The sequence below is a fragment of the Jatropha curcas genome, chromosome 10 (assembly GCF_041381405.1).
Source record: "Jatropha curcas cultivar XTBG-Jc1 chromosome 10, XTBG_Jcur_1.0, whole genome shotgun sequence".
Taxonomy (NCBI): domain Eukaryota; kingdom Viridiplantae; phylum Streptophyta; class Magnoliopsida; order Malpighiales; family Euphorbiaceae; genus Jatropha; species Jatropha curcas.
The window spans coordinates 5,492,905-5,508,065 of NC_143160.1; the positions used below are offsets into that span (position 1 = coordinate 5,492,905).

A 15,161-nucleotide genomic window follows, 5' to 3' on the forward strand; every position below is an offset into this window, starting at 1 on the left:
GAAAAGTTGTTTGGGTACTTGGTAGAACAGGGCCGGGCAGGGTCGGGCAGATCGAGCAGCCCGGGCAGCGGGGTGATAGCGTTACCTGCGAATTTTAATTTTTTTTTATATTTTTTGTTGATTCTCTGTTAAAAAAAAAAATTATAGTAACAACTTTTAACTTTAACTGTCCTAAAAAATAAAAAGTAACCAAAAAATGTCTTAACAATTTTTTACAATAAACTAAACAACTCTGCAACCAATTAGATTTTAAATTGAGATTGGGCAAGCACGTGTCATTCAGTTAATTTAGAATAATTTAATTAATATCTTTAAAATACAAATCATTTTCATATTAAAATGTTTTTTTATTAAAAAAAAAAAGAAATAACCTCTTTTTTCTGATTTTCTGAAAAATGGATTCACGGGCCTGGAATAGCAGATGATCCCAAATAACAGAGGCTTTTAAGCAAAGCATAAACCAAACTGGGCCTACAGGCCCATTTTACTTGGTGATACCCACCACCACGTGTGAAAAGTGACTATTGTCAAATCTGCAAGGAAATAAAGCATCCTGGCCCCAACACTTCTGAGTGGGTTTTTTATTAGGTTGTCTATTATTGTTTTATTTGATGACATTGAGTTTTAATTTAACAATTTTTTGATAAAATAATATATTATTAGAAAATAATAACTCAAATCAATAAATTAATCCATGCACGCTATCTGGAATCCAAAAAGTTAAATGTAAAAACCTGAAAAAGATAACATCAAAAACAATAATAGAAACCCATATGAACTAAAGAGACTAAAGGCTCTTCCCAAATAGTAGCTTTATAATATTTTGAGGATAATATAAATATGTGTATCATATAAAGTTGAATCCAACACTATAATCAAACATCATGTTAAAGACTTAAAGGTTCACCTATAAAAAATGTGAGGTTGGGCCTCAGCCCATTTCTAACTCTTAAATCAATTTTGTTTTAATAGTCTTGTTGGCCCAAAAAGTAGATGGCCACACACACGAGATCTACAAAAGGTCCACTATTGATCCCATAAATGAAACTATATAGCTTTCCTTTTCTTTTTTTTCTTTTTTTTTTCTTTCATGTAGTAATCTCTTGTGTATGTAAAGTATTTTAAGACAATATTGATAACATATTAAACAAACTCAAAAATAAAATATGTTCATTTAATATAGAGTGAATAATATCATCATAAGTTTAGTTCTCTTAGTAATAAGGGCATGTGATGTTTTGATTTTGAGGCATATTGTCACGCCAGACTCTAATTACGAGAGGAATTGTTCGTTTTAGATCAAGTCAAATCCCTATACAAGATTGGCAAGACTCGCACAGTTTTGTCCTGTAGGTAAAATGTGAAACTTCCCAGGATGTCACCCATCCTAGTATTTCTGTTAATCAAGCAAGTTTAACCCTGAAGTTCTTCCAACTCTCTAGCCATTCCACCAAAAAGCGCCTCTAATGATTAGTTTTCCCCCTTTTCGATATATAATTCGATTCATTCATGTGTCCCGCATTCCACTACCCTAACTAGCCTGCCATCCTAGAAGCTAGCCAGAAGCTTCGCTCTACCCGCCCTCTTAGGATCGCTCTGCCGGGTCGGGATGTCACACATATAGCCCTTACGTTTACAAGAGCATTGCTTATTGCCATAAGAGCAACATACAAGTATATTGTTAGAGAAACAAGAAATGAAAATTTGAAAATAGGAGGGTGAGTTCATCAATGTGAAAGAGAAGGATCAACCACTTAATGCATTATGTGCATATGTAGGAAATAAAGGGAGAGAGAGAGAAAAGAAAGAGAGAGAAACAACCATATCTATCCTTGGAATTGTAAAGGGCCAATGAGGCCAGAGAATTTCCCTAATTTGTGGTCCTTGAAGGGGGAAGTTGGGTGATATGGGTATCCCTTAAAGGAGTAATAAAAAGCAACACCCATGTTCTGTCTCTTGTTTTCTTCTTCATGCACTTTTCTTTTCTTTTTTTTTTTTTTTTTTTAATTTCTCTCTTAATTTCAATATTATATTAATATAAATGATTACCCATTTCCACTTTCCAATATTGCCATCATCACTTTTCCTTTTTATGTAATCAAAATGGTATTAAGATCATTTTGCTCATTTATCTCCATAGTATGGTTGTACACAAATCATTTATACATTTCTTTCAAGTATTAAGAGGAGAAAAATGTAAATTGATGCCGACTAGATGTAGTGTATTTGATCTTTTCACTTATACAACGAGCGAAAAATATTGAGTTTGAGTTCTCTAAACCACAAGAGTTTTTATCAATTTAGTAAATTAAGGAAAGTGTGATATATATTGATAGGAGAAAGTAAAAAAAAATAATTATTTTACAATTGAATATCAAAATAGTAATTTTAATGTATTTGGGTTTAGATTGAATTCAATATCTCCATCATTCTACCTTCAAAAAAAAAAAAAAAATATCTCCATCATTCTAATGTCATGATTTTGCCACTTGGCAACATTTTAATATTCTTAATGATGTACTGATTAAAGGCTAGGTGGATTAAGGATATGAAAGTAATTGGCTATTTATTAAGGTCCCACCAATATGATTTTGACATGTCCCAATGGCAAACAAAAATTGGCTAGAGAATTCTACAGATTACCCCAACATAAGGACAAGCTTAAATTAGCTCATTCCCTCCTTGGCTTCCTAAGGAATCATTTCCCTTTATTTCACCTTTTCATATGTTGACAAATCTGCCCAATTGGACCAATCAGTGTACTCCACCAAACTAAAATATTTCATAATCGATTCAATCATGTGACTGCTGGAAATATATTTTTAGGGTAAATTAGAGCTATTTTTACTTTTTACAAATCTTATGAAATTGACATTTTATAGAAGGGATTTAGTTAGGGTATAGCTATAAAAAATATTCAAATTTCACATCAGAGAGGTTTAATTTGGATTACTAAAGTTATTTCTAGAAATATAAAAACTGTCACAAGTTAAAAAGACGATTCATTACGTAAAATATCTTATATTGCACGAGCTTTAAAGGACTAGTTTCCGTGAATTGAATCAATAACTTTCACATTATAAATATATTAAGTAACGGCTAATAGTTGTTAAAATAGCTAATATTATTAAAGAACTCTTAATTTTACTGGTGACATGGACATTTCAATTATTATTATTATTAAGCTCAAATTGGAAAAAGAGAAAAAGAAAGAAACGAAGAAAAACTGATGTAATCCTTTCACTTTCACACTGCCTAATGTTTGTCCATTTCCTTCTTTATATTGATGAAAGGCATTAATCTGCAACCTGACAGTATATATTTACTGTAAAATCTTTGTTCTTTTGTCCTTTGTATTACTGATCTATTTTTCTTTATTTAAAAAAATAATAATAATAATGCTCATACTGTTAGTGATATTTCTGAGAAGTACTAACTTGTAATGAAATTTAATGATTTATATAACTTATTATGTTCATTAATGAAAGCCTTAAAGAGTCTTTTTCAATAACAATTAATTATATTTATAATCTTACTTAACAACATCAGCAACAGTAGTTAGAGACAAAGTTGCACGTCTCCACCCACTTTATGTATTCAATTCAATTTTGAAAATCTCATGTCGTTTTTCTTTTCAAAAAAGAAAATCTCATGTCGTTTTTGTATTGTGTTGATAAGTTCTCTTGTTATGTTTATCCTATTAGAAGATCTTTTCGGTTTATCTATAAATGGAGCGTCACTCGCCGCTTTCATGGTCAAGCCTCACCGACGTTTACGGTGTCTTATTTTAAATTTTCATTTTTTTCATTTCTGAACTCCTTCGTCAAGTTCTTTTGTATATATTTTATATTTCTACATCATATGACTTTCGTGAAATATGTATGTACTTTTTTGTAATTTTCTGTTTGAATTCTTCTACTTCTATATTCTATACAGCGAATTTCCTATATTCCAGAAGGTTGTAAGTACCACATGGCTGTTCTCCTTAACACATTGCAAAATGTCTCGCAAAAATAAATAATTCTGTATTTATCAAAAGGTTTATTAATTTAATTATACAAAACAAATAAATTTAACTATTGCAATGAAATTATAATTACTCAATACACTTTTCATGTGATTATTCTATGATCATAGTTGGAATTAATTAATTAATTACAAATATCTATTTTCAAAAACTTGAAAATAGCAAATTTTCTCCATCAATCTAATCTATTTATACATTTAAATTAACAAATTGATAAGGACAAGGAAGCATGATGGCTAGAGTTTAGGTTCTCTATCAAAATTAGTAAAACATTTTATCTTGCTAAATTCTTTAGTCTTTCCATTAAAATTCACAAGTTAGCAATGGTTTTCAGATTATAAGACAACCATTCTAATATAGACACACACTTATAGTGTGAAGTGTTATTTATTAGACTAACTTGTGCATACAAAAAATATTTAAACATTTAAAAAAGTTTTTATTTTTAGGTAGCTATTTATACTTCAAAGAGATTAAATAAAATTAGGAAGTTCCCAACTCCAATTGGTATAATGGGACGAGGTGCTGGATAAACATCTACGGTTCGAGTGCGGTATTGTGAATAGAGAATATTGAGTTGGGAGAATCACCCCATAATAGGTCTTAACAGAATTTAAATCCGGATTAATCGGCTATATAAATACCGGGTAGTTTAAAAAAAAATAGTAAAATTGCATTATTTTAATCGGGTAAAATTTCCCCCAAAAGTGAAGAGTATAGTTGAAGAAGAGCCAAAATTTGAAGGGCATTGCCAGTTGTAACAGAAAATGTCAGTCCAGAGACAGGAGGCACTAGGCAGGGATTGGGGAAAGGGTATTATCGACTTGCCATACTGTTTACTCATTAAGGGATAAAGGTAGAAGAGAATGTGTCGGCTGTCCTTTCTTGACCCTTAATTTAGAGGCCCCAGTCCTAGTTTTTTTTTTTTTCTTTATAAATTCCGGTCATGATTTTCTACTACTCCTACACCACCCTACACTTGATCATTGCTCTTGAATTCCCTAAACTACCCCTCTATCCTCAATAATTTCAATGTTTGACTCATATTTGGACATCCTCACATGGGCTCTTACTTTTGAAGGCCAATTCCGTCTTTTCATGCAAAAAAACGTGTCGTTGGTTTCTACCAAAACTAGGTGCATTTAGGGATTAATTAAGGATTCATGATTTAGGGATTAGAAAGTTTTAACTAAATGTTCCCAATTTCACTAATAGAAAAATAGATTTACTTTCATTTTCAATTATCTTAAATCATAGCCATTTTCTTTTTTAAAAATACAATTAATTCGTAATTTTTTGATACGCTCATATTTAATTTTTTTTAAATTGACATCAAAATAAGGATATATTAATATTAAGTAAGATATATTTTATCATCTTTTGTTTAATGGTTAGATGAGAGATTAGTCCATTTTAGACTGGAGAACGATTATATTAAAAGTACTCTTTAAGATGCCGACTAAACCAAACTATCATTCACAAGACAGTGCTTAATGTTTTCAATAAAATCACAGTGTCATTTATATTAATTTTACATTTTGAGAGAGCGGATTTGATGATTAGATGAATAATGCATTGGAAATTAGTTGTAGCTAAATATTATTAAATAATTAAGAAGTGATACTGCCAAGACAAAACGACGTCGTGCACCCTGCATCAGCACGTCCTGCTTCGTTACTCAATTCGAAATGAAAGAAGGAACACTCACTGATTGGTGATTTACTGGTAGGTAAGTTAAAAAACATTAAATAAGCTTTACATGTCTACAAGCAACAGGAAGAGAGAGAGAGAGAGAGAGAGAGAGGGGAAGATAGTTTCTCCTGATGTTTTTCACTGCCAAAATTCAACCTTCTCTTGCTACATACAACCTTCCCACATAAAACTTGTTTTTTCTAGACACTGTTTTTTTCTGCTTTTTCACGTAATACATTTTGTGGGTTTTCTCTCTGTTCACCTCTTTTAAGTGAGCAACAACACTTTCCTCTTTATTATTTTCCTTTTTGTAATTTTTTTTTCTGGTGGGGTACATAATTTGTTTTTGACTTTAAATGCTTAATACTTGATTTTGCTTTCGGGATTGCTATTGTTTTTCTTGAAAAGGTGCTTTTCCCTTTCTTTTCTTATCGTTTCTTATTTGTTTCAATTATTTAGACCATTATTTTCACTTGTTTGCTATGCTGTAGTTACACTTTCATTTTCCAGTTCTCTACATACAGTAATCTGTCTTCTTTTTCCTCCTTTATTGATATAGTTGTGGATGTTTTACTCCTTTGGGTCCTTACATTATTGAGTGTTTTCTCTGGTTTCTTGTCACTTCAGTGAGTTTCACTGAGATTTGGGATCTGGGTTCTGCTTAGATTTGGGTATTTCTGTTGCTTATTGTTTATTTTACTGACTCAGTTTTTCTATTTTGTAGAGATAAAAAAAGAGTTTTAGAGTAAGAAGGAGAGAGATTCATGGCTGGAGGTGGTGGAGGAAAGCCGGAGGAGCCGCAGCCACACCCACCAAAGGAGCAGCTTCCGAATGTTTATTATTGCATGACTAGTCCCCCTCCATGGCGTAAGTATTCTTGATTGTTTTCACTGTTTTTGCACTTTCATTTGTAGATAACTTAGATTCTAAATTCCGTGTTGAATTTTTAAGGTAACTGTTGTGTGAATCTATTTGGTATGTTTTAGGTAGGATTTTAGTATTTCTTAATTGTTCTTTTGGGGTGTGCATCTCGTTTTAGCTGAAAGTTGTCTTTTGAGCTTTCTTTCTCTCTCCCTTTATTGTAGATATTCCCTTTTCAAAAGGTTAAATGCCATTCCTTGAAAATAAACCCTACCGCCTTGTTGATTGAAGATTCTGGTCTCATTATAAAAAAGAAAAAAAAAAAAAGGAAAAGATAAATCCAACTACTTTGTATTTAATTAATCTATTTAATTTTTTCGGAGATTTTTAACGTGTTTTCTTCTGGCTTTATTCTTTTTTTTTTTTTTTTAAAGAAAAATTTATTCATGTGATTTTATTTTGAGGGGGTTTAAAACAAAGGATCTGGTCTTCTGTTGGTGACAATTTTAGTTTAGTTATATTCCTGCTTTAATTTGACTTTTCTTATAAAAGTTTTCCTATTTTTGACATTTGAATATTTATCTTTTCCTATGGCTCAAACTGGACTGCACTAATCCTCGTTTGAGCCATAGGAAATTTAACCAGTCTTTTTGGTACTTATTTTGTTTTTATATGTTATTAGTGTTTGTGTGAACTTTCATTTGATCATTTAAAACTTGTCTGTATGTGATGCAGCTGAGGCTATCCTGCTTGGTTTCCAACACTACCTTGTGATGCTTGGGACAACTGTTCTTATTCCCACTGCGCTTGTTCCCCAAATGGGAGGTGGAAATGTAAGGCCCAGAGGGAGGGAGCACAAATAGATAATTTTTGTTGATTGATTTCTGCTCGGTATATTGATTTTCTTTCAGAGGCGATCTCTAATCACATGATTCTAAGTGCCATTTTTCGATTTTGTAGAAAGAGAAGGCCCAGGTGATCCAGACACTACTCTTTGTTGCTGGTTTGAACACATTGCTCCAGAGTTTGTTTGGGACTCGATTGCCTGCTGTTATTGGAGGGTCTTATACCTTTGTCCCAACTACAATTTCAATTATACTTGCGGGTCGATTTAGTGATAATCTAGACCCTGTTGAGGTTTTATGATCTAACTTTTCTGCATTCTATAAATTCTCTCTCTCTTCTTTCTTCAATGCTGTAGTGAGCAAAAATTAATGTCCAGAATACTATTTATTAAATAACATCTCAATGGTCATTTAAAATAAGAAGGAAACATGCAAGAGTTATAATATATAGAGCTCAACTAAACAATGTACCCTTTAGTTTTTTTTTTTATGGCTTGTTAGTAACTTCATGATGATATTTGATGTCCATGCAGCGATTTAAGAAGATAATGCGTGCAATACAAGGTGCCCTCATTGTTGCTTCAACTCTCCAGATAGTTCTTGGCTTCAGTGGCCTATGGCGTAATGTCACCAGGTCAGCTTGCAATTTTAATAAATGCTTATAATTTCGGCATTCCTTACACATTTTACATTCCCTTCTGATTGAATTATTTTATATAGTTAACTAATTCAATTGATTCACATAAGCTTTCATTCTATGAATGTAAGGATGCTTATGCTGTAGTGCTTTTTTTTTTATTTTTTTTTATTTTTTTATTTCATGCATTGTTGTTTGCTTGATAGAGACTACCCCAAAATAATTCTATTTGAAACTTAAATTGTTGCTTTTTCTTTTGGAATATATGCCAGGTTCTTGAGTCCACTTTCAGCTGTTCCTTTGGTAGCTCTTGTTGGTTTTGGCCTGTACGAGCTTGGTTTTCCTGGGGTAAGTTTTGCATATAACTGTGATATTCATGCTTGCTATGAAAACGATATCTTGTTATATTGAATATTAACTTTTGCAATGTACTTTAGGTTGCCAAATGTGTTGAGATTGGGCTACCAGAGCTCATCATATTAGTATTTGTTTCGCAGGTATTTTTGTTGATGCATTTCGTATACATTTTTCTTTTTTCTATTCCTATGGTGTTAAGTTTGTTGTTTCTTGCATTGACCTTATGAAAAAAAAAAATGGCTGTAGTCGTTGATATTTTTTTTCCGTTTTGCAGTATATGCCCCATGTGATAAAGCATGGGAAAAATATATTTGATCGTTTTGCTGTAATATTCTCGGTGGTGATTGTATGGATTTATGCTCACCTGCTTACTGTGGGTGGAGCCTATAATGATGCAGCACCAAAGACACAAAATACATGCCGCACTGATCGTGCAGGACTTATAGATGCTGCGCCATGGTGTGTTTGCATTGTATTTATATATCTTGACATTTATTCATTGCTATGTAATGTTGCAGTTTCTGGATCCAATATTTTATATATCTTGACATTTATTGATATACACCAACCTATACAAATTACCAGACATGGTAATGCAACAAGAGTTTTTGCAGCATCCCTTTATTAACATATTGGAGATTTGGCAATGAAAGTATTAATAGTTACAAACGATCTGGTTACATAATTCCATTCTACTCTACCATCCGGAAACAAAGGCTGAATCATAATATTCAACCCAATTGCTTCCACTTTGTAATGACATTTGTCAGTCTGTGTGTGTGTGAAGAATTTGATTTGAAGATCTAAATATTGGCAGATTCTGCTCAGATAATTCATTAGAATTGATGTCCCAATAATGGTGGAGACAGAGAGTTTATGATGCAATACAATTTGATTCCACCTTATCTATCTGTTGCAATTTTCCTTAGCAATTTTCGTTTGCTTGCACCTTATCAAACAAATAATCTGGGTATTAATTGGTATCATCTACTATTTCTAATTTGGACTATTTGAGCTTGCAGGATAAGAGTTCCTTATCCATTTCAGTGGGGAGCACCTTCATTTGATGCTGGGGAAGCCTTTGCCATGATGATGGCTTCCTTTGTTGCTCTTGTAGAGGTTTGATATTTTCTTTCTCGTTTTCATTTCCTCTCTCTACTTTTCAACTGCTAGACTTTCAAAAATAAAAATCAGTACATGCATCTCCATTGCTGTCATTTTTTATACTGGTACTAGATTTTTTCCCCTTTGCTATTCTTCTCTTTCAACTGGTATAGTCATTTTCTATACCCATCATTTACTAATAGAAAAGAAAAGAACCGATAATTTTCCATTACCATGGCATAAGAAAGCCAAATCATATACTTTTCATACCATGTGGATGAGCAGGCAATTAAATAATTGGTTGGGCTGCTATCATTGTCTATATATAGTTAAAGGCTCTTAATTCAAAAAAGGTTTTATGACATAAACCCTTTCTTGTTTTTTTCCTGGTCTCACTTTCTCTCTGGGTCTCTGATCCAGTTCAAACATGCATTCTTGTTGTATTATTTGGCAAGACTTGCTTAGACTTCCATGTTGTTTGATTGTTGAAATTTACTCTCTCATATTCAATGAATGAGCAGTCCACCGGTGCGTTTATTGCGGTGTCGAGGTATGCAAGTGCAACTCCAATGCCGCCTTCTGTTCTTAGCCGTGGCATTGGTTGGCAGGTAAAAATCGGTCTCTCCCTTAATAGTAGAGAATACAAACTAATTATAAGTTTGACTGGAAATGTCAGCAAACTATCAATTGATTGATGCTCAAATTATGAAATTAATATGTTTGCTCTTTGTTCTAATTCAGATGAATATTGAGATTATTTTTGTTGTTTTATTTGTGTTTCAGGGAGTTGCCATTTTGCTTTCTGGGCTGTTTGGAACTGTAAACGGATCTTCAGTTTCTGTGTAAGACCTTGGGAAAACCTTTCTGTTATACAAGCATTTTATATCTATCCGAAAGGAGTTGAAGATGAATTAATTCATTTTGTACAGAGAGAATGCTGGTCTTTTGGCCTTGACACGAGTTGGTAGCCGAAGGGTTGTCCAGATATCTGCTGGATTCATGCTTTTCTTCTCGGTTCTCGGTAAGAAGTTGATTTATAAGACTTTTTTCTAAGCTTTCAGGTTGGTGTTTAATTCATCTTTCCTTGTAGTATCATAAAACCTGATTGTAGAATCATTCAACTTTGTATTATGCAGGTAAATTTGGAGCTGTATTTGCATCTATACCAGCCCCCATTATTGCAGCTCTCTATTGCCTTTTCTTTGCTTACGTAGGTATGTGTTCCTAATCTTTATGGTTAAAAGCTGAATGGATATCTTCTTTATTGCAATCATTTGTATGAAGAATGGAGTTTTTAATTATGGGTTTGCAGGTGTTGGAGGTCTTAGCTTTCTTCAGTTCTGCAACCTCAACAGCTTCCGGACAAAATTCATTTTAGGCTTCTCTTTTTTCTTGGGTTTGTCAGTGCCTCAATACTTCAATGAGTATACCGCAATTAATGGCTATGGTCCCGTCCACACTTCAGGGCGATGGGTATACATGGAATCTTTCTTTTTCCTTAATTCTTTTTAAAACTTATGTCAAAGGCTGATAAATGTAATGCTCTGTTTAAATGGCAGTTCAACGATATTGTAAATGTTCCTTTCTCATCAGAAGCATTTGTTGCGGGGTGTGTGGCATATTTCCTTGACAACACACTGCAGCGAAAAGATAGTTCAGTCAGGAAAGACAGAGGCAAGCATTGGTGGGACAAATTCCGGTCATTCAAAGGCGATACAAGAAGTGAAGAATTCTATTCCCTGCCTTTCAATCTAAACAAATATTTCCCATCCGTGTGATTTAGTCAGCACTAAATTACGAGCAAGTTCTTGTCAAAAAAATGTGTTCTCAGTAGCACTGAGAGATCACATTGCAATGTAATGTTTATCATTTGTGAATCTTATTACACGCTACATAGCAGTATAAGATAGTGTCTTCCTTTTATAGGACTTGTTAACAATTATTGAATTTGTTTTTGTTATTGTAAATCCATCTGAGCCATGAACTTTGAATCAGCAATGAAGTTTTATTGCGTTCCAGTCCCTATATGATTTATAATACAAATCTTCTTATTTTGGGATAGACATTACTGTTGACATGTCAGACCCTGATGTGAACAGATTCTTGTCCTTGTTTTGAAAAAATTTTGGAGTGTGTTGAAATCTTTGGATTCTTTTCTCTGCATGGCAGTTTGATTTGACCATCTTCTAGGTGTATGCATTTTCCATAATAGGATTGGTGAGGATTGAGGAAGGTTGGGGCCTTTCTTATTTATTTGTTGAAAAGGAGTTCCAAGTTTTTGCATGGTCACAAATGAACCAACTCTGCTTGCACTTTAAAGTGTAGCGGCCCCTCCATTGTAGAAAATAGATGCATGCAAATCACAACAAAGATTGGTACCGTACAGGGAAGTAAAAGATGAATTTCTTTTTAACTCCAATAATTTTCATAAAAAAGAGATATTTTAAATACAGTTGCACTGAAGGATCAAGATTAGTTCTCATACGTCAATGATCATTATTGTCCAGTGTAATACTGGTTATCCTGAATCACTATGGTCAAGGATGGCTTCACGTGGTGTTTCGAGTGGGCCATTAATGGCTCCCCAAGTTTCTCAAAATTCAAATTTTCACCTTATAAATTGTATTTATATTTTCAAGAATACAACATATTTTCCTTTTCCTAAAAAATTTTCCTCCTATCTTGAAAATTTAGTTCCGTCCTTAACTGGGGTACTGCCCAAAATGAATCCTTTAGGAGGGAAAGGTCAAGAGAATTTTGTGCATGGCTTTATTTGGTTGGATAATATTCTTCTAAGATTCTGCAAAAGGCATTGAAAGAAAGGTTTATCAAGAAAAAAAAAAGTTGAAAGGAAAGGGAGTTGCAGGTGCTAATTCTGCAAAAGCAGATGCTTCTTTCAGTACTAAAAGTGCTTCCATGCACCCAATATAGATTATGATATAACTCACTTTACAGATTAAGCACTTTAAGAGCAGCAAGCTCAGAATTTTCTTGGAAAGTTCAATCTCTATACCACTCTTGTCTGAAACTAAACCTTTAGGTTTCTTTACATCTTAGCTTTATGGATTGTGATCAAAACCCACTATCAGATAATCCAAGACATTGAATGTTTAATTAGTAATATAAAAATTTAGATTAGGGTCTTAAAAGTATCTTAGCAACCAGATCATTGTCTTCCAAATTCTATGAAGCTAAACCTCAAGTTGGACTCTTGTTATCAACTTATTTAACTAATAGAACATTCCCTTAATTTTTTTATACCTTCATGTACCCTATTTGTTCCCAAACAGAAAGATCTCTTCATTTTCTTAATAACCCATATCACAAAAATACAAAAGGACACCTAAACTCATTACATGGTTCTTGTTATGTTTTATAGCTACACAAGATAAACAGAAAAAAAGAGAAGAAGAAGACATCTCCTTAATGCTCCTTATGCTGTTTGGTGAGGGAGATTAAGTGAGGTTTAATTAGTTTTTAATTTAGAAAATAAATGCCAAGTTAGTGAGCATAGGGACCAACAAATATTGTTCTTGGTTATCACTATTCAATTCTTGAAGAGGAGAAGAAGCCCAATGATACCCACAAATTTTATAGTTAAAATAAAGTATAAAAAGAATTAATTTATAGGTGGACTTTCATATTATATGCATGTATGGTTGGACAGATTTTGTGTACTTAGTTGAGATCTTTGATATATTAATATTTAAATACTTGTACACTCTCCTCTTTTAGCCAAATTTTGAACTAGAACAAGTGTATCATTTAAGGTGGGCAGCCATATTACTTAACTCCTTCACATGGCTACTTGTTCTTTAAGAAATTATTTTTGAGATTTGGTTCAACAAATTAGGGTTGTATTACTAACATATATACATTATTTCTAGTTTATGTGTACATCCTTAATCCTCAAAAGTGTAATTAGGGTTTTTATGATTCATGGACCATATGAGACACATTTAAGGAAAAAAAAAAAACATATCGTGTTTGTCAATATATTTTTAAGTAACTTTTAGCGTTTTGATTGATTAAAAGCTAAACGTTACTTTTTATAGTGTTTGACAATATAGTGTTTGAATTAGTTTTTAGAGATTAAGGTAACATTTTGTGAAAAGTTAACTCATGTAACGTTTAACTTTTAGTATTTCATGAAAAACTACTAAAACAGTTAACAATTAAATGCTAATAAAACAGCTAATAGCTACCAAAACAATAAATTTTACCGAACAGACCCGAAAATAAAGGTGATAAGATATTGTCTATTTATATATGAACTAATTACATTGTTCTAGGTTGTTTAATGGTGTAACTCACTAACTCTAATAATTATTATTATGAGAAAAAAAATTCCAGATATGGGAATTAATCATGAAAAGGTCAAAAAAGGTTGAAAGTGGTAAGCCTAAACAAGATTTATAGATTTGATTAACATAATTAAGATCTTGATGTAATGAGAAAAAAAAAAAAGTGGTGATAAAAAAGACTTGCTGAGGCATGAGAATTTCTTAGGACAAGATCTCACTCTCACTTGTAACTTTGTGAGCCCACCCCACTTGATCAAATGGTTGTGTTACCAATTTCTGCAACCAGGCATGAAATGTATCATTCTCTCCCCAGAATAAAAATGATGGTGTTGAAGCAATAGAGGAAATCTAAAATCATTGTGTGGATAAAAAGCTAAGAATGGCTCTATTGCATGTGTAGGTCAAATCATCTACTACTAATTAATTAATTAGTTCCAAAGCTTGAGTCCAGTAAAAATCTTGATTTTAATTACATGAGCAACAAATTGATAGAACCCTAATTTCCATTATTGATAGAAAATTGTATTGAGCAACAAATTGAGATTTAAATACTTGTTCAAACAAACAAGTACTAAATTTCTTCCATTTGTGTGTTCGATGTCAATTAATAGGGAGGAGGTGGTGGAACCCTAATTTCATGTTTAGGGACCCATTATAATTTCAATTCAACGGATTGTTTGAAAAATGAGGTCCTACGATTTTTTTTTAATTATTCTTTTTCTTTATGCACTCTTAAATTTTAAAAACTAAATTAAATCAAACCTTCTCATGCAGCTTTGTTCTTTTGATGGTAACGCTCTTTTTCTCATAGGATACCAAAAGCAAAATTCACAATTCATATAAATTTAAAAAAAAAAAAAAAAAAAAATCTCATTTTGCCTCTTTGTTTTAGAAATTTTAAAAAGCCTTCTTGGGTATTGGCATAAAGATGGGAAGCTGCCACACGCGACACGCACTCATTACGTGCTGTTTCGGGTGCCAATTTTGATGTGTGGAACATAAGTAACTGCGCCTCCGTCCCCGGCCCACACCACCACGTACCGCCGTGAGGCGGAGATGGTGGTGGTGGTGGTAGGCGTCAGCAGGCCCACACTTGAACACGCACGAAATACTAGTTTTTCACTAACTTTCACGCCTTTCGCTGGATGAAACAGAAATGTCCTTTGTTGCTGGTCCCATCTCTCCGCCACGCTCTCTATCGGCACGTGAATGAATTATTCTATCACCTTAGTATGATAATATTATGGATTAAACTTACATATACTTTATTTAAAATCAAAAGCAACGATAACGTGAATTTTTCAAAAATTGTCTGATTTTTATCCTTTTTATTC

The 15,161-nt window shown here is 32.8% G+C and overlaps 1 protein-coding gene across 4 annotated transcripts; it reads left to right on the forward strand.

Annotated features, from left to right (window-relative positions):
- Positions 1–5,850: 5,850 nt before the first annotated feature.
- Positions 5,851–11,544, forward strand: LOC105640423 (nucleobase-ascorbate transporter 6). Of its 4 annotated transcripts, none has more exons than XM_012224731.4 (15): positions 5,851–5,990; positions 6,444–6,586; positions 7,316–7,413; positions 7,541–7,717; positions 7,959–8,059; positions 8,335–8,410; positions 8,500–8,559; positions 8,694–8,878; positions 9,442–9,538; positions 10,045–10,131; positions 10,307–10,365; positions 10,453–10,544; positions 10,660–10,737; positions 10,836–10,996; positions 11,083–11,544. In XM_012224731.4, the coding sequence occupies exons 2-15, from the start codon at positions 6,484–6,486 to the stop codon at positions 11,299–11,301; spliced, it is 1,593 nt and encodes a 530-aa protein (XP_012080121.2). In that variant the 5' UTR covers positions 5,851–5,990; positions 6,444–6,483; the 3' UTR covers positions 11,302–11,544. The 4 variants fall into 4 exon arrangements, with proteins under 4 accessions (XP_012080121.2, XP_012080119.2, XP_012080118.2 ...); XM_012224729.4 differs by having other exon boundaries at positions 5,989–6,127; XM_012224728.4 differs by lacking the exon at positions 5,851–5,990 and adding an exon at positions 6,130–6,242.
- Positions 11,545–15,161: the final 3,617 nt, after the last annotated feature.

Coding starts and splice junctions, on each gene's coding strand:
- LOC105640423 (XM_012224731.4), top strand. CDS start 6,484: ATGGCTGGAGGTGGTGGAGGAAAGCCGGAGGAGCCGCAGCCACACCCA. Junction 6,587..7,315: donor GACTAGTCCCCCTCCATGGC/GTAAGTATTCTT, acceptor TATGTGATGCAG/CTGAGGCTATCCTGCTTGGT. Junction 10,545..10,659: donor GCTTTTCTTCTCGGTTCTCG/GTAAGAAGTTGA, acceptor TGTATTATGCAG/GTAAATTTGGAGCTGTATTT.